The sequence below is a fragment of the Seriola lalandi genome, unplaced genomic scaffold, assembly GCF_002814215.2.
Source record: "Seriola lalandi dorsalis isolate HSWRI2012SDOR001 ecotype SW California unplaced genomic scaffold, Sedor1 jcf7180002054746, whole genome shotgun sequence".
NCBI lineage: Eukaryota > Metazoa > Chordata > Actinopteri > Carangiformes > Carangidae > Seriola > Seriola lalandi.
The window spans coordinates 37,385-58,786 of NW_019525299.1; the positions used below are offsets into that span (position 1 = coordinate 37,385).

General features: G+C 43.2%; 2 protein-coding genes, 1 long non-coding RNA gene and 2 other non-coding genes across 5 annotated transcripts in view; 1 reads left to right on the forward strand and 4 right to left on the reverse strand.

Moving 5' to 3' along the window:
* c5 (complement component 5) overlaps positions 1-9,847 on the reverse strand; it is a 25,491-nt gene extending 15,644 nt beyond the window's left edge. The window contains exons 1-19 of the mRNA XM_023424610.2: positions 9,691-9,847; positions 8,908-9,103; positions 8,646-8,805; positions 7,770-7,840; positions 7,564-7,661; positions 7,120-7,202; positions 6,922-7,012; positions 6,719-6,827; positions 6,372-6,504; positions 5,081-5,196; positions 4,743-4,931; positions 4,114-4,317; positions 3,812-4,024; positions 3,338-3,487; positions 3,059-3,185; positions 2,883-2,948; positions 1,490-1,675; positions 1,178-1,262; positions 416-498 (exon numbers count right to left, since the gene is read on the reverse strand). Of these exons, the coding sequence (XP_023280378.2) occupies positions 416-498; positions 1,178-1,262; positions 1,490-1,675; positions 2,883-2,948; positions 3,059-3,185; positions 3,338-3,487; positions 3,812-4,024; positions 4,114-4,317; positions 4,743-4,931; positions 5,081-5,196; positions 6,372-6,504; positions 6,719-6,827; positions 6,922-7,012; positions 7,120-7,202; positions 7,564-7,661; positions 7,770-7,840; positions 8,646-8,805; positions 8,908-9,103; positions 9,691-9,758 (2,428 nt within the window). The 5' untranslated portion in view covers positions 9,759-9,847. The remainder of the gene's footprint in view (positions 1-415; positions 499-1,177; positions 1,263-1,489; positions 1,676-2,882; positions 2,949-3,058; positions 3,186-3,337; positions 3,488-3,811; positions 4,025-4,113; positions 4,318-4,742; positions 4,932-5,080; positions 5,197-6,371; positions 6,505-6,718; positions 6,828-6,921; positions 7,013-7,119; positions 7,203-7,563; positions 7,662-7,769; positions 7,841-8,645; positions 8,806-8,907; positions 9,104-9,690) is intronic.
* Positions 1,886-1,967, reverse strand: trnas-gcu (transfer RNA serine (anticodon GCU)). The gene has a single exon. It is a non-coding gene; the product is annotated as a tRNA-Ser (tRNA).
* trnas-gcu (transfer RNA serine (anticodon GCU)) lies at positions 2,180-2,261 on the reverse strand. The gene has a single exon. It is a non-coding gene; the product is annotated as a tRNA-Ser (tRNA).
* Positions 9,848-13,689: 3,842 nt separating the features above from the next.
* Positions 13,690-21,144, reverse strand: LOC111668542 (PR domain zinc finger protein 12-like). The gene is made up of 6 exons (XM_023424599.2): positions 20,570-21,144; positions 18,469-18,534; positions 17,811-17,935; positions 16,950-17,105; positions 15,427-15,541; positions 13,690-14,684 (listed from the first exon to the last, which is right to left on the reverse strand). Exons 1-6 carry the CDS (start codon positions 20,826-20,828, stop codon positions 14,182-14,184), a joined length of 1,224 nt encoding a protein of 407 aa, XP_023280367.1. The 5' UTR covers positions 20,829-21,144; the 3' UTR covers positions 13,690-14,181.
* Positions 15,425-16,071, forward strand: LOC147818059 (uncharacterized). The gene is made up of 2 exons (XR_015438360.1): positions 15,425-15,561; positions 15,662-16,071. It is a non-coding gene; the product is annotated as an uncharacterized LOC147818059 (long non-coding RNA).
* Positions 21,145-21,402: the final 258 nt, after the last annotated feature.

The window sequence follows — 21,402 nt, forward strand, 5'->3', positions numbered from 1 at the left end:
TGTTTTATTTTGAAAACTCTGGGGTTGTGTTTTATTTTGAAAACTCTGGGGTTGTGTTTTATTTTGAAAACTCCTGGGTTGTGTTTTATTCTGAAAACTCTGGACTACCAGTGGTGAATACAACATGATGATGAATGACAGTGTCACTGACCTTGTTGTCTTTGCAGCTGTTGTCCACTTACATTCTCTGTTTTAATGCTACAACTGCAGAGGAGACAATCTACTTCCTGTTTACAGCGGCTGGCACACGCTCAGTTTGGGTGATTACTCAGGGATGTGTGTGTTTATAGGCGTGTTAGTCGTGTGGATGTAGCCTCAGGCTACAGGCATTGAAATGAGGGAATGAACAAATGGAAATATGAAGATGGAGGGATGCAGAACGTGAAGGCGGAATGAGGGAAGTAAAGAAACTCACCGTCCTTGAACATGCCGATGGCCTTGATCTCCCAGGTGGTGAGAGAGTCAGGTAGAGGCCTGCTGAGAGACGTCAGGCCTGGACTAAAAACACAAACACAAAGAGACTTTTTACTGCTGTCAGCTGAAGCTTTATTAAGATACAGGATCTGTATTTACATCTAAATAAACCCTAACCCAGTAACAGACCACGGACTAAAAGTAAACTGTACGAAGTGACTTTACAGAAAAACAAACTATATTTTTACATCCAACATGAATATGTTTATATTCAGTAATCAGTACAACACAGAGACTCTGACAAGTCGTTTCTATTCGATGCGTCTGGATCGTTGAGCAACAGAAAGACAATAGGTAATGAAAACCTGAAGAGGCCATGAGTCATATTTCAAGGTAAAACAATAAATTTGATAACCCATTAGCTAACGTTTGACAACAGCTAACGTTAGCATTCAACATCTGGCAAATTCACCTGCTCGTTTATCAGTGTGGTCAAAGGAAAGGGAAGTAAACAAGTCATGTCGTGGTTCATTCAGACATTAAAGTGCTCGAGGCTTCCCACCCTCAGCATGACGCCAGAGGAAAATGGCCGCCGTGTGAGTGAGACTCTTGCTTTAAGCAGCTGAAGGTCACCTTCGCTCAACTGAAACAACTCTCAGTTGGGATTTGCCCTAGTCCCCCATTTCACTAAAGCTGCTTTTATTTTTCATCTATTTGTCCAACAAACAAACAGAGAGTCAGAGGTGTGTTTGTTTTATGTCACCTGACACGCTGCACCTCCCACAGCCAGCTCTCTGGAAACGCACTCCGCACCAATGTAGGAGTCTGGTCAAAGTCCGCACCCATCTCTGTACACACACACATACACACACACACACACACACACACACAGAGACACACACACACAGACACACACACACACACACACACACACACAGACACACAGAGACACAGACAGTGTGATGATGTGGGGGTGGGGGGGGTCAGTGAGTTCATGACAGTGTGGAGGACGGAGCTGTGACATCATCAAACTGTCAGTGTGTGTTGGGGTGTGATGGGAGGAGTCCAGGCTCACCGTGGCGTCCCAGGACGAGGTTATGGTCCAGGTTCTGCTGCACGAACTCACAGCATTGTCTGAAGGCCTGTCGGCAGCGAGGCAGTTTTCTGAATTTCTGCTCAGCGAACTTGAAGCAGGTCACGCTCTTTGGGATGTACTTCATCCCCTGCTCACAGCAGGTCTTCAGTGGACCGTAAGTCCTGGCTGTTCACACACACACAGACAAAGTGTTATCTGTCTGTTCCCTCCTCCTGTGTCTGTCTACCTGAGCTGTGTGTTGACACTGAAGACACTTTACTTTCTGTCATATACATAACTCCCCTGGTGAAGGCCACTGGTTTTCTTCCCAGAGCAATGGGATAGAAACTGATCTTGTCGGCATGGAAACATGGCAGACTAACGAAAATTCTACCCCGACGAGGATGGGATTCGAACCCACGCGTGCAGAGCACAATGGATTAGCAGTCCATCGCCTTAACCACTCGGCCACCTCGTCGTCCTGTTGGGGCAGTGTAACGGAAGAAGCAGCTCTGGGTATCAAACCCGCAGGAACATACAGGAGCTACGTTTGGCCCGTACACCTGGGAAAGTGAATGAACACAAAATGGAATCTTTCCATTTATGCGAGTGTTTTCTTTTGCACAAATGGCGGCGGATCATGATTTGGGTTTATTATACCGCATCATCTTCGGTAAGTAAACTTCATCCCGACGAGGATGGGATTCGAACCCACGCATGCAGAGAACAACGGCTTAGCAGGCCATCGCCTTAACGACTCGGCCACCTCGTCCTCTGGTTGGCACATTTCTAAGGAACAAGGTATTCTGGGTAGTAAACCCAGGAGAATCTCAGAACTTTGACATGGACTTGGTACCAAGAGATCGGTTCTCTTGACATCCCTTCTTTGATGAGCGCTCACGGGGGAATCAGCTCAAACAGCAGCACATTCTCTGTTGATGACATCATCACGTGTGGAGAACAGGTTATATCTTCCTGCTGTCACATTGATGAACACAAATAGAAAAGACCTGAAAACCAGAGACTAATCTTAAAAAGCGTTCAAGCAACTGGCTGGAATTCAGGCGCATTTGTTTTGGGGAACTACATGTAACACGAGCAGCGTATTCATGCTGTTTAACTGTCACTGATAAATTCCCACAGTTGTAAGATTTTATCCGGGAGGATCATAAACCTCCGAGCAGCATGGTCACGCAGATCGGCGAGGTGGCTCCATATTTCTGTTATCTTTTAGTCAGACTACGACGGCTAGGCTAATACATTAGCTGAGGCTAGTTCTCGTAATCACTTTGGTTACATCGCAATATATGTGAAATAATTTTACAATCGGTGTCATGAAGCTTCATCTGAAGTGAATCAACGATGGAGAAAATGTTCACAGGTGGAGTCTCACCTTTTTTCTCCTTCTCCTGATCAGTCAGAGCTCGCTTTGGACGAACCACTGCTGTGCACGCCTCACCTGCACACACACATACTGACTGAACACCCTCCGCTACACACTTCATTTCATCCATCATCAAAACCACCCAGTGTGTGCTGATTGATTGATTGATCGATCGATCGACATACTGCTGGTAATTGGCTTGACGTTGGCATTGGTGATGAAGGTGAGGCCGGCCAATCGGAAGACATCTGCGTTGTTTTTGCCGCCGCCTCCGCCACAGCCCAGATCGCTGTGTTCGATGTGACGCAGCACCTGCAGGCCACCGTACGTCCTGTTACTGAGCAGGTTTCACACAAACTCCACACAAGTTACAGGAATGAGACACGATTCAACAGGTGTTGTTGTTGTGAAAACAAACAGAAAGAAATGTCCTCTAAAGTCAAGTGGCATGTTTGTGGCGTTACCGTGGAAACGGGGTCTTTGTAATTGGGTCGTAGTGTAAAGAGGGCGGTGTCTACAGCAGACAGAGCCAACAGTCCTTCCTGATTGGCCCTGATGTCCAGCTGGAGATTATCCTTTGGCTTGTAGGCCTGTCTACGAAATGACAGATCAGTCTGACACACACACACACACACACACACACACACACACACGCACATACACACACACGCACGCACGTACGCACACACACACACACACGGTAAGTCTCCACCACGCCAAAATGACACTTTTTATGATGGGGATTTGATCCATTTGACTGAGCATCATTGGGAAGCCAACAACAAGAAAACAACAAGTAAACAAGAAAAAGTAAACATTAACTTGTAAGTAACAAGTAAAAGCAACAAATAGAAAACAACCAGACAACAAGTAAACCACGTGTAAGCATGTAACATGATAAGCAGCCATCACACACAGACAGCAGCGTCCGTCTGTACCTGCAGTCCGCTGACACACTTGTGTCTGACGTCTATCCAGACGGAGTCGGCCACCAGCTCGGACGTCCCCTCTCCGTACAGGATGTAGTAGACCAGCAGTCTGATGGCCGGGACCATGGAGCCCGTCACAGGGAAGTTCAGAGTCTGTTTGTTATCAGAAGAATCGACGAACCTACGACTGCCGAAATGCACCACCTTCCCTTTAGACAGCACCTGAGGGGAGCCGCACAGAGTGATGTCATCAGTAACTACGGTAACAGGACAATCAGTGATGGCGTACAACACCAGCTGTGTCTGCTCACCAGGTAACTGAGGACTCTGATGGGCAGGTAGGAGGGTGTTGCCGAGTACACGTTGATATGGGCGGATTTTCCCACCTCCAGGCTGTGGTCGGGCAGCGGGGGGTCGATGTAAATGTAACGCTCGTTTTCTGAGTGATAGGCCGCCGCCGTCAGAGTCAGACTGGCCTGACTGGCTGATGGGAGGGAAGGATCTGCCGTCTCAAACTGTCAACGACAGGTCAACAACAACAGGTAAACAACAAGTAGCCAACAAGAAAACTACATTAAAACATTAACAGTACTTCTTTTAAATGTCTACTTAATTAATGATTATTTAATCTCATTTACACTGACGTTTAAAGTAAACATTAACAGGTAAACGACAAGTACAGGAAAGCAAGATAAACAACAAGTAGCCAACAACAAGAAATCAACGAGATGTAAATACTAACGAGTTAACAAGAAAAAGTAAACATTAACTTGTAAAAAACAAGTAAAAGCAACAAATAAACAACAACCAGACAACAAGTAAACCACAACATGTGAACAATAAGACCAACAGACGTGATGAGATTGAGGAGTTGACTATAAAAAGAAGATGGGAGAAGAAACACCAATAAAAGAAATGAAATCCCGCCCCTCCCCCTCACCTGCAGCACCGCCCTCGCCGCTCTCCTCGGCGTGTTGCAGACGAAGATAGCGCGGCCGTCTGACTGGCTGGCGGCGTTGTCAGAACAGAGCATGTTCTCTGTCTCCATCCCCTGTCTGTACAGGTCTTTCTGCACCAGCCGAACCGGAACCCGGTTCACCGGCTTGTTCAGGTGATCCTTCACCAACACCTGCGGAGACAGAGACAAATTGTTGTCAGTTATTTCTTAGTTTTTTCTCTTGGTTATTTAGAATGATCAACAATCCACCGAACAGTTTCTTTACAAGTACAACACTAATTAAAGTTAATGAATATGGACACAACAATCTGACAGCACACCTGGATGTTATAAGGAAGTCCAGGTTTGATGAAGGGGGGCGTTGAAACCAGACTCAGAGTGAAAGGTGATTTGACGAATTTCACAGAAGCAAACTCCACCTCCTGAGAGATACCACCTGAGACACAAAGAGAGGGAGGGTGTGTGAGTGTGTGTGTGTGTGTGTGTGTGTGTGTACAGTCAGTTTATGAGGACTTCTAGGATGAGGACCACCTGAACAGGTGTCACCTGCACTCATGAGTTGATGAGGACTATCAAAGGACCATCTGAACAACGACTACCTGAATGAGTGTTATCAGTACATGAGGCCCAGCACCACCTGGGTGAGGACTACCGGACTTCTTGAGTTGATGAGGACTACCAAAGAAACGAGGTCGAGTAAGAGGACCACCTGTCTTCATGAGCTGACAAGGGACTACCTGAACAAGTGTAATACGCTACATGATGAACAGGACGTTATATTTACCTGTAAAATTGCATATGGATTTCGCTGAGACTTAAGTATTTTCATGTTCATATAAACGTTTTATTGTGTTCATAAAATAATAGGTACGAGAGTTGACAGGATCTTATGTATGGTTGCTCACTGTCTCATAAACGGGAGATTTTTCTTTAGCAGGAAGTGCCGTTATAGGTTTATTTTGAAAAAGTTGTACTCGCTGTGCTCATGCAAGCGGTACTTCCTCTGTCACCGGACTTTCTCCTGGGAAGGTTAGCATGTTTCCCCCGGTGCCTATTTTCAATCATTTCACACGAGTATTTGATGTTCACTTACATGCAGTGAATGTAAGAGCAACGTAACGTCACTGTGATTATTTTGAGTAAGAGTTTTGGTTGTTTTTAATGCATAAATTCTATAGTTAAGAGATAAAGTTGTTGAAGTTTCGAGTAGCAGCGCCGCCGTGTAGCATCCATGTTGTTATCCACTGCAGAGCTATCTCATCCTTTAAGTGACACAACGCAGAGTGAGATCCACCTACACATGGACTTTCTGACCTAATGAAGTGACGAGGACTTTCTGATCAAGAAACACCTAACTTTATGAGTTGTTGATGACTACCTAAAGAAGGACCACCTGACCTCATGGGTTCATTAGGACTATCTAAACGAGGACCACGTGACTTTTTGAACTGATAAGAACTACCTGAACAAGGGCCATCTGACTTCATGAGCCGATGTGATGTAAATGTCTTTACAGTTACAATGTGAGGAGAAAGCTGGTCAACATCAGGAAAGTCTCAGGGCTACGAGTTGGATTGACATTAGGGTAAGTGTTGGTGGTTATGTGTTTACCTCCGTCCTCCTGCACCAACACAGCTATGTACAAGTACTTTCCAAACAGGCTGTTGAGGTTTCTTTGTCCGTCGTGTTTGGACAGAATCTCCTCCATGTTCACAGTCACATCCACTTCACCTGACGAGGACAACTGAAGCAGACACACAGACGCTGCTAAGCTTGGGTAGCGTATAATGTTTCAATGGTGCCAATAACTTCTACAAGGTTCAGTAGAAATAGATATAGATAGATAGATAGATAGATAGATAGATAGATAGATAGATAGATAGATAGATAGATAGATAGATAGATAGATTCTGTTAACACTTATATCAAGCCAGTGCGTTGCCATTTGTGTTTCTTACTCTGTCTCTTTTGACAGAGTTGGGGATGATAACTGGAGGATCTTTCCCATTAATATAGCCGTATCGCAGAAACACCTCTGCGTCAGCCACCGGAGCACCGTGGAGATACCTGAGACAGGTAAGAATAACATTTGTGTAACAAACAGCTGAACAGATCATTTGAACCGTTTGTGTTCCACATGTCTGAACAGGCAGTTCTTCACCTGGCAGACACCTTAAAGTGAAATCTGTTGAAGTGTCCGTAGCTGATGTAGTTTGCTTGTGGTTCCACAGAAATGGAGAAACTGGGAAGAACTATTGCAGGATAATAACAGTTAATAATTTACATGTTACACTTTATACTTGACATTATTAATACTACCGGTTTGGCCACTGGTACAATAATGTAACATACTCCATACCATATTCTCTAACTTCAAAGTCTGTTCTCGCTTTTGTGGTGAAGGTGTCGGAGTAGGAGGCTTCAATGGACCAAATCCCCAACCTGGAATCACATCACAAACAGTCTGGAATATCCATAACAACAACACACATGGCATGCAATATCCACAATGCCATTACACACAGCCTGGAGTCACAGTTAAAACATGAAAACAGCCTGGCATCACCTTTATGATAATGCAGACAGCATGCAATCATATAAAATTACAAGAAGCCTGGAAACACACTGACAGTCGGGAGGACCGTGACATTTCCCGGTGGCCTGAGAGTCAATTTTGCCTGCACCCTGAACAGTTATCTTAACCAGCAACGGAGTCAAATTACCAGCTGGAATTATTGTTTCTGTCCGGCCCCTGCTGACAACATTACATAGTCATAGTAAGTTTGTTTTTTAAAGTTCTTACTTTGGTTTGATGGGGATCTTGAAAGGGTTTTGCATGGACGGGATTCCATTATTGGCATCAGTCATCTCCACAATATCCACTGTTACATGATCTGGGTCCTGTGGGGGACAAAATTAGTGATCTGAGATTACTTTGAGTTGAAAGAAAACATTGCGAAACGTGTTGCAGTGTGTCACTGCCTCTTTCCGGTCCTGCAGATCACTCACCTTAAAGGTCAGGAAGACACTGCGATCGGCCGGCCTCAGCTCTTGGTTCAAGGAGAACGCCCTCACTTTGACTGGACACACACATTCAATTTAGAGCTATAGCTGACTTTATGGGTTGACACGGACAACTTGAGTTTATGAGGACTACTATGAGGAAAACCACCTGAACAGGGGTCACATGCCTTCATGAGTTGGTGAGTATTATCTAAGGACCCCTGAACAAGGACTACTTGAGCAAGGCCCACCTGACTTCAGGAGTTGTTGATGACTGTCTAAACAAGGACCACCTGATTTCATTATTCAGTTCATCAGGACCACCTAGACAAGAACCACACGATTTAATGAACTGATGAGGACTGGCTGAACAAGGGTCATTTGAATTCATGAGTTGATGATAAATATCTAAAGGAGGACCACTTCAGCAAGGACTACCTGATCCATGAGTTCAAGACTACAGACACTAAGATTACATCTACCTGAACAAGGGTCATCTGACTTTATGAATTGATGGGACCACCTGATCAACAAACACTTGACATTTTGAGGTGATGAGGACTCTGTGAACAAGGACCATCTCAGCAAGCACAACTGGGCGTCATGAGTTGAAGAGCACTACTTTAATGAGGACCACCTGAACAAGGATCACCTTACATTATGAGTTGACAAGAACGACCTGATTTGGGACAAGCTGGAATTATAATTACGAGTAGCACCAGACTCGATGAGGATGACCTGAGTACACAATTAAACAGTGACTGGCATGCAACGATTTTGAGACACCTCCATCCATTGCGATTTATCCAAGTCAGGAAATGAAGGGTCTGAAGAGGATGAGTCTGGATTGGAACACATTTGATGACTAGTTTTATTGCTCACCACTTTGATGTGGGGTGTACAGCGGTTTGTCGGTCTGGATGAACAGGAAGCCGTTGGACCGTGTCACAGGAACAGACACGTGGCCATTGACCTCTGCTGATTGTGATTGGACGTGGAGGATCACATTATTTACACTCTTATCCAGCTGATGTGTGAATAGCTACAGAAAAACAGAAAATAGGAACATCATGATTAAATTCTCATGTTAGGATAAATGTCAATAAAGTTACAGTTGTCTGTCCCTGAGTGGATCATGTCCCACCCGGACTTTGGCGATGGCCTGATGGTTGTTCCCGGCCGTGAGATGCACTTCCTCCCGAGCCAGAACTCTGTGAGTTTCAGCCATGGAAGTCCTCAAGAACACGTGGACAGTCACATCCTCCGTAAACCCAAACAACTGCAGCAACACTGTCTCCGTGGCATCCAAACACAGCGAGAGTGGAGCTGTTATCAGAAACCTGAGAGAGGACGAGACACGGCATCTTTATTTCTTTAATGTGATGTTTTTGGTTGTATATTCAGTATTTGATATTGGGGTGGAACATAACAGTGAAGGGTCATTCTATAAACCAATGGAAAAATACATGACGGAGGTAAATGCTGTGTGAGTTGACATTTGCATGTATGTTGACATGTTAACCAAAAGTTGGTCAGATCAATGTAAGTTTACTGTGTTTCACCAGGATAATTCATTCAGTATCAGCACTGCTTCACTAGGGAGTCTGGGTACATGTATGTTGAAAACAAAAAGACAGTTAAAACATTTCAAACAGTCAGTACATCCAGTGTCACAGCTTCCCTGTGGAGTTCTGTAACAAACAATCACGGGGCAGTTTGTCTGTTAACAGCTGAGTTTCTGTACTGAAGCAACTGTTTTAATTGAATATTTTAAACAAATTAACAGAACGGTTCAAGAAAACCATCAGTTACCACAATGCATCATGTAGTTTAATGTTGGGTTTTTTTTCACTGATGCACGACCTCCTCTACCAGTTTAACCAGAGCAGTAATTAATGAGTAGTAGAAGAAAACAGCATCAACTTACGATCTGCTGTCAGCGTTCGTCCTCCAGCAGAGACAACAAAAACACATCAGGAGGAGACACACCCTCATCCTGAAGATGAGGAGAAGACGCACACTGAGCCCTGAAAACACACAATGAGCTCTGCAGACACACTGACTCAGAACACTGACCGCCAGAGACAGAGAGTTAGATTTTATTAGTTATTGATCACCTCAGCTATTGCCAAATACCTGCAAGTCATCAAAAAACAGGACGAGCAGGAGCTTGCTCTGCTTGTGTGTGTGTGCGTCCCAAAGGTGAGTTTACTCAGCCTGTGTTTTCTGATCTTACCCAATAGTGCTGGCTCTGAGGTTTCCTGTTATCAACCGCTCAGTCTGTCGTCCAATCAGAGAGCAGACTCTCAGATTTACTGTTTGTTGTTCTCTCTTCTCTCTGCAATAAAAAAAAACATGAATATGTATCAAGACATTTTTGGTTCATCGGTCAGTACAGCGCAGTGAGAAAATCGAGACAGGCACGGTTAAAAACATTGGTGGTGCAGGCCAGCCCGGTTCTGGAGGGCTGTCGGCCCTCGATGGATGGACCCCACAGAGCAGGATCTCCAGGGAGTGTCAGCGTGGAAGCCCTGATGCCACTCACAGTCCCAGTTGGTGGTGCAGAAAAAATAAGAATTAAAAAAAGAAAAATGCACCAAACTGAGGCACAACTGATCAAACAACGACCCCCTATCTTTGAAGCTATCACAAAGTCCAATTGTCTATCTATTCCTTGATCATTTATATTCCTTTAGTTCATAAGTGTTCACAGATCAAAAGAATCAAAAGCGTTTCTCATAAAAGTATTCGAGGTTGTGAATATTGTTGCGTGAAGTCCATCTCAGACAATCAGCTAACTTCTTCTTCTTCACTTCTTCCAACATAAAAACACATTTTTCAAGTTCCGGCTGGAGGGCTTTGTTTGTTGGTTTGTTTTTGTTAGTTTACTGCCTGGTTATGATCCTGACCCTATATCCTGACCAATGAGTGAGCCAGGTAAACTTTTCTCTGCCTAGAAACAACACAAAAAAAGTAAAAAATGATTTGGATAATTCTATTTTGTTGTTTTTAGCTTTATTTCTGAAGCTGCTATAGCTAGCAACCAGCCACCTCTGTTGGCCAAAACAAGCACAACACTAGACATTTTTTCTTAATTAACAGTTAAAAACAGGGACATTTGAGGGGACAGCTCCAGCCGGGGACAGGCCACCAATAACGGGGACGTCTGGTCAACCTACATTAGTAAAATAATAATTATTATACACTAAAATGATGTAATTATACATAAATGGCTATATATTATATATGTACAGACATTATAGACAAAGTTTTTAACACACAAAGCTAACATTAAATCACATTAACATAAACATAAGAAATGCCAAAACAGTAAATATATACATATATATAATGATATATTTACACACACTTTATTTGCTGTATGGGACTGCATTGAAGTTCTTGATTATATGTCAATATATATGATTCAGTGCAGTGGTGACGTGCTCGTACAAACTGAGGAGGCAGGTGTCAGCAATAAGGTCTGTTGAAGGTCGTGACCATAATCTGATTTTCTTATACCACAAAAACATACAGTTAAGATTACTGCCAAACAATGTTCTGCATAAAGGGCGTGTCCATCTACAGTCCCAGTACGTCCCTGGTGTATCCTGTTAGCTACTCTTTTATTTTTATTTATTTATCATTACTTATTCACTTATTACCTTTATTATTAATGTTTTTATTTTTCTGTTTGTCTTTTGTTTCTCTCCCTCGGTCTCTTCAACATGAGGAGGGTGGGGGTGTTTGTTTAGTTTGATCGGTTTCTCTCCTGTACATAAATAAAGATAAAAGAATCTTCTATCCTCCGTCAGTATGACCAGCACAATGAGAGGGTGAAGGTGAAGTAAAACTTTATTCAGAGTATATAGGCTCAAATACAATGTCCTTTATAGAAGTCAACATAGCATACTTCATATACTGATACACGTCATATATGACCTTGTACATATACATATACAGAGATAAAGTGACAGTTGAATTAAATTCTGGGCATAAAACACATCTCATGTTTATATTCACATTCTTTCCTTTGACAGTTTGGAGCTTATTTACATCAGATGAAGAGAGAAGGACGACGATCAGCCGTCAGCCAGAGCGACTCATCGATCAATTCTTCATTTCTATTGATTATTTAACAACATATTTATACAGAAATCATGTCGAAACATTTAGATTCCAATATTTTCGAACTGCCCGAGACCCAATTTGGGCCTCAACCCATAGTTTAAGAACCACAGACATAAACCAGCAACAATATTAATAATAAAGATAATATTAAAATATTTTAATTTTCAGGCTCTGCCTAGTTTAGTAAGTGATGAGCTTCTTCAGAGGACACTGGGAGTTTCTGGTAGATTTACTTCAACTGTCACTCAACGTTATTACACTTTGTTCAGACGACGTCACGTGACTGTGAAGAATCTAACATTTGTGTTTTCACGTCATATTAAACCTTGAGTTTAGAGCAGCAGACATTAACACAGATACAGTCCGGTCCACTCGTCACAGCAGCTTCGCTCTGTTCGTCTGTTCTGGTTTCACTTGGTCACAAACTGCTGCAGAATCTCATTTATTCTGTCTCTCTGCTGTGACTTCAAGGTCAGCACCAGCAGCCGGCTGCACTAAACACCTTCAGTTAAGATGTTCCTTAATGTACGAGTTAAGGTTTCCTTAGAATAACAGTTCAAATAAAACTTTAGCTGTTTTGTGCAACTGTCTTTATTTTAAGGAAACCTTAACTCAGACTTTAAGGGAACTCTTAAGGTGTTTTGGTTAACAATATGAAACAGCTGTTAGCACATCAGCGCTCTGCTAGCACGTCAGCGCTCTGCTAGCACGTCAGCGCTCTGCTAGCACGTCAGCGCTCTGCTAGCAAGTCAGCGCTCTGCTAGCACGTCAGCGCTCTGCTAGCACGTCAGCGTTCTGCTAGCACGTCAGCGCTCTGCTAGCACGTCAGCGCTCTGCTAGCACGTCAGCGCTCTGCTAGCAAGTCAGCGCTCTGCTAGCACGTCAGCGCTCTGCTAGCACGTCAGCGCTCTGCTAGCATGTCAGTACTCTGTTAGTGCTGTGTTAGCACGTCAGCGCTCTGCTAGCATGTCAGTACTGTGCTAGCACATCAGTGCACGCTGTGTTAGCGCTCTGTTAGCACGTTAGCGCTGTGTTAGCATGGAGCAGCTGGATCTTCTAGCAGAAACTCAGTGGATTCCTCTGAAGGAGCCTCAGTGCTCAGACTGTAGCGCCTCTTAGTTTTCAACACACACATTACAACCTGTAACAGAGAACCATTAGCATGCAAATCAAAGCACTACATCATCATCATCATCATCATCATCATAGATACATGATTTATACTGACATGAACAGCTGGAGTCACTAACACTGTCCCATCATGCAACTGTTGTGTGAACCACGGCTCTGCGTCAGTGTGTGGGTGTGTATGTGTGTATCTGAGTGTGTCTGCTGTCTGACTTATGTGTGTGTGTGTGTGTGTGTGTGCACCCCCCCCCCCCCCCCCATGTTGGTCTGCAGTTAGTGTTATTGATTTGTCTGATTTTATGTTGAGATAATGTCACCTGTCCAAAGTCGACTCTCAGTAAATTATTACCCAGGTTGCCAAACTCCACGTCCAGCTGTGACCTGAACCCAGCGCCAGTGAGGGGGAAACGAAAGCCATCTGATGCCTTTGACCTCTGTGAAACATCTGGGAACATCTGCTGAACGAACTCCAGGATGACATTATCTACAGCCTGAAGGAGCCTGATACAGTGTGTGACGTCATCCTTCATGTTTCACTCAAGTCATTACATCGTTTACACGAGGAGCAGCACAGACACCATGACGTTCTGAAGTAGATACAGGAGCTATTGTCATTTTCATCTTTTTGTGACTTGTGGATTGGATTGTGAAACGTTTCCTTCTCTCAGTTATGAAAGAGGTGAAATGGTTAAATAGAAGGACTGTGTGTATTACAGAGGGTTTGAGTTGTGGCGTGTTGTGAGTCTCGTTGTGAGGAAGAATGATGTGTCTGTTGTCAGTGAAGAATTGTTTATGAATGTAAGGAGATGATGTGATGATTTAACAGACTGATGGTCGTGTTCCACGTGTCAGTGTCCGACTCAGGACTGTTGGTCTAACACTTCACGTCTCAGTGGACACTTAGTTGTTCTGGTTTTGGCTCAGAGAGATGACATCATCATCTTTAATCCAGATACAGGATTTAACAGGCTGACTTCATCTGTGAGCAGCCAATCAGAGGCTGGACGAGCTGACTCTGATCAGCTGGCTACCAGCATGTTGCTCCTGGAGCAGGTTCCTGTCTCAGTATTTGATCTTATTTTGAAGTTAAAATGTGTGTGTGTGTGTGTGTGTGTGTGTGTGTGTGTGTGTGTGTGTCTGCCGGCCCCTCCTCTCCCCATCACAGCACCATGGTGGGTATATGATGGACCAGAGACGCCGGGTGAGGCACGGCAGTCAGCTGTGGTGGGTGAGGAGGAGGTGAGTGAGCCGAGTGCACTCCTCCTCCCCCTCCTCCTCCCACCACCACCAGGCCCCCTCCCCCCTGGGCCCCGGGGTCTCCGGTGGGCCGGTGCCTGGCGCTCTTCTGGTGGGCCCGCAGGCCGGCCAGCTGCGAGTACGCCGACTGGCACACGTGGCACTTGTACGGGCGCTCGCCGGTGTGCAGCCGCACGTGGTTCCTCAGTGTGGACGACTGGCTGAAGCGGCGGTTGCAGAAGCGGCAGACGAACGGCTTGTCCAGGGTGTGGATGCGCATGTGCGAGCGCAGGTTGCTGCGGGAGTTGAAGCCGCGGTGGCAGATGACACAACGCATGCGGCCCAGACTGGAGGAGGAGGAAGAGGACGAGGAAGAGGAGGAGGAGGAAGAGGAGGAGGAGGAGCCTTCACAGGTGTGGAACTCATCTGGTGGAGGAGCAGAGATGTTTCAGACTGACAGTGAAAACGTCTCTTTAAAATGAAAAACTGGCATAAAATCTAAATGGATTTAAAGATGTGGAAACACAAATGTGGATTAATCCACCGCTAAAAATAGTCCCCAACAAATGCTTCATTGTTTTCTATTTCCTCCTGTTTGTTTAGAAAACTACCGTTTCCTGTTTGACACTTTTTAAATGAAACTTTATCTGTGAGGAGTTTTTAAAATGTGAAGAGACGAGTCAATGATAATAAGAAAAATATAGAATATCACCAGCTCTTATTTTGAAATCAGGACTATGTTTTTATTCATCCTGTTTCTTTGGCCTTCATCCTTTGAGACATGATTATATACGGGGGAAAGCAACACCCTGCTGTCTTTAAAGAAGGTCTTCGACCTCTCACTCTCTTTGGTTTTATTTTGTAGTAAGTGGACATTGAGTTGAGTCGATTTTGTGACATGTCAAGTCAAGAATAGACTTTCATGCTGAAATAATGTCATTTCATGTCATCTTTTGTCACTTAATCATCATTTCATCTGACCATCAGTTTCTGTAAGATTTTAATCAGGCTGTCACTTCGACGATGTCGTTGTCTGGAGATACAAACGTTGTTGACGACAGTAAGGTCTTCAGTCTTTTATTCCTCTGAGTCTTTGTCTCCATGAAGCACGGAAGCTTTTATTCTGAAATAATGATAAATTCACAAATCAATAATCAATCATCTTTACCGTTCTTGCTCTTCTTGCTCTGTTCGTCATCTCCTCCGGGAATTCCAGGGATCCCCAGGAAGGTGTTGTGGGAGTTTCCGTACCAGACCAGCAGCTCCTGGTCCGGAGGGATGGTCTGTGGAGAAACACCTGGAGGTTCATCACCTTTTACTGGTTTCACTGGTTTTTCTTCAATCAGAACCACAGATCGATATCTGTAAGTGATTTGTATTTCTTTGTGATTGAAATGTTGTAGGTTTGTAGTCTGGGAGTGGAGATGAGGGAGGCGGTTCTTGTCTGTGCCAGCAGAGGGCGACACAGACCGGGTCCTCCAGCTGCTCGTCCTCCCACCACCAGACGAGGATCAGTCCAACGTTTCAAACGCTTCTCCTTGTCTCTTTGATTCTTTTATCTTTTATCACCGGAGGTGCTTTTCACCTATTTTTATTCACGTTCAGTGAATGCCTCTTGTTGCCCAAAGGTTGACTACATCCTGTATTTAATTAATTTGCAGCTTGTAACCTGAGTTTTAAGAAGTACTCTATAAATACTGACAGATGGATAAACTTTATTGTCATTCAAGCTATACACCAAACATTGCATTATTAATATTCCATTATTAAATAAAAAGAGAGCATCTGGATCAACCTCTTACCTCTAAGGTCACCTCTGTGTTCCACTCGGATTATTTACCTTTCATTACTAATTACTTTATTGAATGAGGAGCTTATAAAATACGATGCAGAGCTTTACTGTTAAACTAACCAGCTGTGTGTAAAGTACATAAATCAAAATATCCATTAACACAACATATTATTAATAATATAAAATAACCCTCTGGAAGAGTGTTTCTGTATAATGAGCACTTTTACTTTTGCTGCATTGGAACATTTTACAGATGTTATTTCGGTGCTTACTACTAATGAGTTACGAGTATTTATATAAAGATAAAATATCAAAGACAATCTTGCAGTAGCTCATTAATAAATGATGTGTTTTACACTTTACAATAAGGCTCCTTTTACCAGTAATAAATGATAGAAACTCAGATTAATGAGCAGTAAGCGTTAACTTGATCTTGCCAAATAGTGAGCTGCATCAATGTATGAAAACTGTGTTATAACTAGTTTATTGTTGCTTTATAAAGTGTAACAACTGAATTAATAACCTCATTATAAACATTCATGAATCCTTCATTAGGGTCGTCTTATTGTGAAGGGGCACCGTTCTTTCATTACCTTCACTGCAGAGACGTACTGAACGTGGGATTGTAACTTGCTTAACTTAACTTTACTTACTTAAGATTTATTTCGAACATTAACTTATTTTTCCTCAGGTTTATTGAGAGAATTGTGTCGTTGCTCTACGCGACTGTAGATTGATTTATTAAGAACTAAATGCTAAGAGTAACCAGCGTTACACTATTACTATAATAATATATTACTATAATGCTATTATTAGTATCATTTATTAGACGTGTCTCTGAAAAACAACAGCTTTTATTTATACTAAGGTAGGAGTGAAGAGGCGATGCGTTCACTGACCTCCACAGCCTTGTAGAAGATGCTGCTGCCGATCTGGACCACCTCCAGGTTCTGCTCCTGCTCGTTCCTCGCACATTTAATGTAGGTCATCCAGCTCCTCTGGTCCTCCTGACTCGCATCAATGAAATACCTGACTGTCCCGTCCTCGTTGAACACCTGAGGACCAGGACAAACGTGAGTGAGTGTTACAGGTACCTGGCTAATCAGCTAACAGCCAATCAGTAATCAGCTAGTTACTTATTTAGTTACTAAACAGTTGTTAATCAAGTTAATTAGTTAGCTAGTTAGCAAAGAGATAGCTCGGTTTTTTGTTACAGCTAACTGGCTTGTTAAATGCAGTAACTAATTAGAGCTGGTCATTAGCCATGCAGTTAGTCATTTATTGAAGCGGCTGGTCAGTTAACAATCAGTTTAATGCCTAGTTAGATGGTTGGTTTATTTGGTTAATTAGATGCAAGCTATGAGTCAGCAAATTGGTTGGTTGCTTTCTAAATAAGTAAGCTAGCTGGCGCACAGTTAGTTAGCTGGCTAGCTAGTTGGATGGCTAGCACTCAGTGAGTCAGCGAGTTATCTAGCTATGAGTCAGCAAATTGGTTTGTTGCTTTCTTAGTAAGCTAGCTAGCTGGGTAGCAGTTAGTTAGCTGGCTAGCTTGTTGGATGGTTAGCACGCAGTAAGTCAGCGAGTTAGTTTGTTAACTTTGAGTCAGCAAACTGGCTAACGTTCAGTTAACCAGTAAGTTAGTTACAGGTAGTTATAACAGGTTACCGGCTTGTTTTTTGTTGCAGTCAGTTAAATAAAATAAAATAAATAAAATGAGTGTCACACAGAGAGAAATATTAGTAAATGTGAACATCACTTACCTCCCACATGAGGTTGTTGTTCTTGTACAGGTCGATGTGTTCAGGTGAGATGAGGCGTCCCGTGAACGGCCCCATCTCTGTTCCCGCTTTAATCCACGTTTTAGAGAAAATACCCAAACCCTCTCCTGAAACACAGCAACACAACAACTCATCAATAACACTGAGCTACTGCAACCAACATGCAGCCTCACATTCAGAACTACACACACCTGCATCTTACGCCAAGGAATTTTCAAAATAAAAGAAGAATACAGAGACGGTGTGACTGCAGGTTATAAATGAGATTTCTGCAGATTTGATCAGTTTTGTTTCCTTCATTTCATTCAGATGTCAGACTGAGACTGAGGAGAAGCTGCTGCGTAACGTCGGCTGGATCCAGGCCACGTATCACTTTACACTCATCGATACAATGATCCTTTTATCTCACGGTCGTCTTCTATAGAGACACACGGGTCCATATAAACTAACACAGCATCTACAGTCTGTTTCTCAAACAGTCGCAAGAGAGGAAAATATCATGTCTGAGTTTCATGTTTGAGGTTGAGACAAAACAGGAAACTGAAGTTATTCACTTATTAGCAAGACATTTTGTCGATCTGGCCAAAAACAAAAGAAGCTCTTTTCACATGAATACACACCGGAAACAGAGAGAGTTTACCTGGGACTGAACTCTGCGCGATGATCACCTCACTGGGTAAAACCAGACTGGACAACTTCTGCACCTCTGAACACAAACACAAGTCACACGTTTATTCATCCGTCACAAAACCAGAGTATGACAAAGACAATCTCTTAAAAGTGACTCATTGTTTTCCCCATATTGAACTGAATTTAGATTTTTCAGAAGCTGCTGCAGCAACAGTTTGTAGGTGCAGAACATAATGTTGGTGCATTTTCCCATAATCGGTGAAAGCAACATGAAACCGCTAAAAAAAGAAAAAGAAAGAAAAAGAAAAAGCTTGGCAAAGAGAAGGAAGGAGGTTAAACGCTGTTTCTTTCTCCTTCAGTAGCCGCATTATGTCCACACCCCACCTCCTGCACCTCCTGCACCTCCTCCACCTCCTGCACCTCCTCCACCTCCCGCACCTCCCCCACCTCCTGCACCTCCTGCTGTCCACTGAGCCGCAGAAGGAAGAAATCTAAATTCATGACGCATTTAGGAAGAGAGAAAATTCAAAAAGTGATTTTGTGTGCGATATAGGAAGAAGAGAGGACGTTATAAAAAATAACAAACAAAATAAATAGAATAGAATAAATAAAAATGTAAAGAGAAAAAGAGAAATTCCTTCTCCTCCTTTATGTCACAAGCTGTTTCACGCTCCGGACGGACCGTGAAACAGCTTGTGACATAAAGGAGAAAAGAGATTTAAATGGAGATAAAAGTGCTGGAAGATTATCTCAATTTAAAACTAGAAAAGAAGAAAAGAAAAAACTCATAAATGCCACGAGGAGAAATGTGAGGCTTTGAGAAGCAGCGGATTCACTTCACGCGGCGGCGCGCGCAGGGAGAGGGATTTAAATTCCCGCAGAGAGAAATAAACCCAACAAAAACCCATCAAACGTGACGATCGTGACACCGCAGTCACGCGCTTACGGCTCTTCCTAAATTGTTCCTAACGAATTTTACCGAAAACGGAAACGAATTTTACGTGAAAATGAAGTAGAAATTAAAACAAGTGTGTGTCAGAGGAACGTTATTTTATTCCCGGGTGAGATTTGAGCTTCAAAAGCACCGAATGCAAAAATTAATAATGAACACGTGCAGCACATTCACATAATTTTAGGGATTATTTGCAGATGTAAAGTTGGCGGGTTAATTAATTGATTAATTAATTAGAGAGCGTTTTGTAGAAATTCTGCGGCGGCGCGCGGAAGGACTCAACCTGACTCCACACACTCCTATTTAACGGCCTTCAAAGTGTTTGATCGGTTATTGATGGGGTTGAACTGATTGATAATTTCATGAGCAATAATTAAAATAAAGTCAGTTTCTAATTAGGCGGAAGGTTACACTCACCTCTGGACTCCTTTTTACAGCTGTTTAAAAATATATCGACGGAGTTTGAACATCTGTTTAATTTTCTTTATCCAGATTCAACATTCAGTTTTATTCTGCACCTGACATTAATTAATGAATGTAATTAAGAAATGACAGAATCAGTAATTCAGCACCTGTCTTATTGTGAATCGTTTTTTATCCGGTCACGTTCTTCTTCAGCAAAATTTCGTAAAATTTGACTTTCTTTTTTTTCTTTTTTTTTTCTTTTATCGCCATTAAACAAACTTTATTTAGCTTTAATTAACATCATGTGTTAAACTGTGGCGGGAAAGGATAAAATAGTTCAGCGTCAGAATTTCACTTGATGATCAAAGTGTCATTTTCATCTTTATATGATTCTGCGTCATGTTTTATAAGATCGTCACATTTTCTACGTGTAAAATCTCAAATAACAAAATTAACTGAACGAATAAAAATTATTTGCTTAAGTGAAGAAAAAGTTTAAAGTTGTGTAAAAAAAAAAAAGAGATTTAATGTTGTAAAAAGTTGTTTTCCAGCGTCAGTAGCTGCTGCAGTCTTACGTTAACAATAACCGATCAGATATCGATACGATGAGATTTGATTGATCCTCGGGTGATTTGACTGATAATGAACTGACTGAGCTGAATGTGAATTTCTACATTTATCTCCTGAATCTGGTTCATAACAACACACGGGTCATTAATTAACTCTAATTGGTTCATCAAGTGTCGTCACTGACCTCCGGAGAAGGACTGCGCGAGAACCTCGGCAGTGAACGCGGTCTTGGGGCTCGCGCTCGGGGCGGTGCGGTCCTCGTGCTGCTGCAGGTGATGCTGGTGCGGGTGGTGGTGGTGCTGCTCGCCCAGCACGTGCCTCCAGCGGCCGTACAGGAAGCTGTGCAGGATGTCCGAGGTGATGATGTCCGCCAGGGAGAGCGGCTGCTGCGGCTTGAAGCCCGGCTTCAGGGCCAGCGAGGAGCCGGGCAGCACGGAGCCCATGGCGGGGCGGAGGGGAGCCGGGGGCCGCGGAGGAGCTGCAGCGGGAGTCGGTGTCACGAGACCGGAGGAGAAAAATCCTCCAGGTGAAGAAAACTTTTTTTAAAAATCCAGGAAAGTCTCAAGAATAAAACTCCACTTTTTAATTTTAATTTCAAACAAAACTCAAATTAAAGTTTTTAATGAGCTCGTGAACGTTTCTTCTTCCGGTTCCTCCGTCAATTAAAGGAGAGAAATGAAGCGTCACAAGCTTCAGAGAAAATATTATTTGTTAATAGAAATTATGAAGAGCTGCTGCGTGTGTGCGTGTGCGTGTGTGTGTGTGTGTGAGAGAGAGAGAGAGAGAGAGGGTCTATATACACCCTGTCTGTAATGAGATGTTATCACCTCCTCCAACATTTCTATAAAGAGAGAGCGAGAGAGAGAGAGAGAGAGAGAGAGAGTGTGTGTGTGTGTGTGTGTGTGTGTGTGTGTGTGTGTGTGTGTCCTCCACGCGCTGTTGGCGCCGTTTACAGCTCTGGCTCGTGACACCGTAGAGACACTCAATTAGGATTTAATGAGAAAAACAACAATAACA

What these genes read in the sequence shown, in the direction of transcription:
- LOC111668542 (XM_023424599.2), bottom strand. Translation starts at nt 20,828, where the DNA reads ATGGGCTCCGTGCTGCCCGGCTCCTCGCTGGCCCTGAAGCCGGGCTTC. An exon ending in ACAACAACCTCATGTGGGAG is followed by an intron (nt 17,106 to 17,810) that starts GTAAGTGATGTT and finishes CCTGGTCCTCAG; the next exon opens with GTGTTCAACGAGGACGGGAC. An exon ending in TCTTCTACAAGGCTGTGGAG is followed by an intron (nt 15,542 to 16,949) that starts GTCAGTGAACGC and finishes GTTTCTCCACAG; the next exon opens with ACCATCCCTCCGGACCAGGA.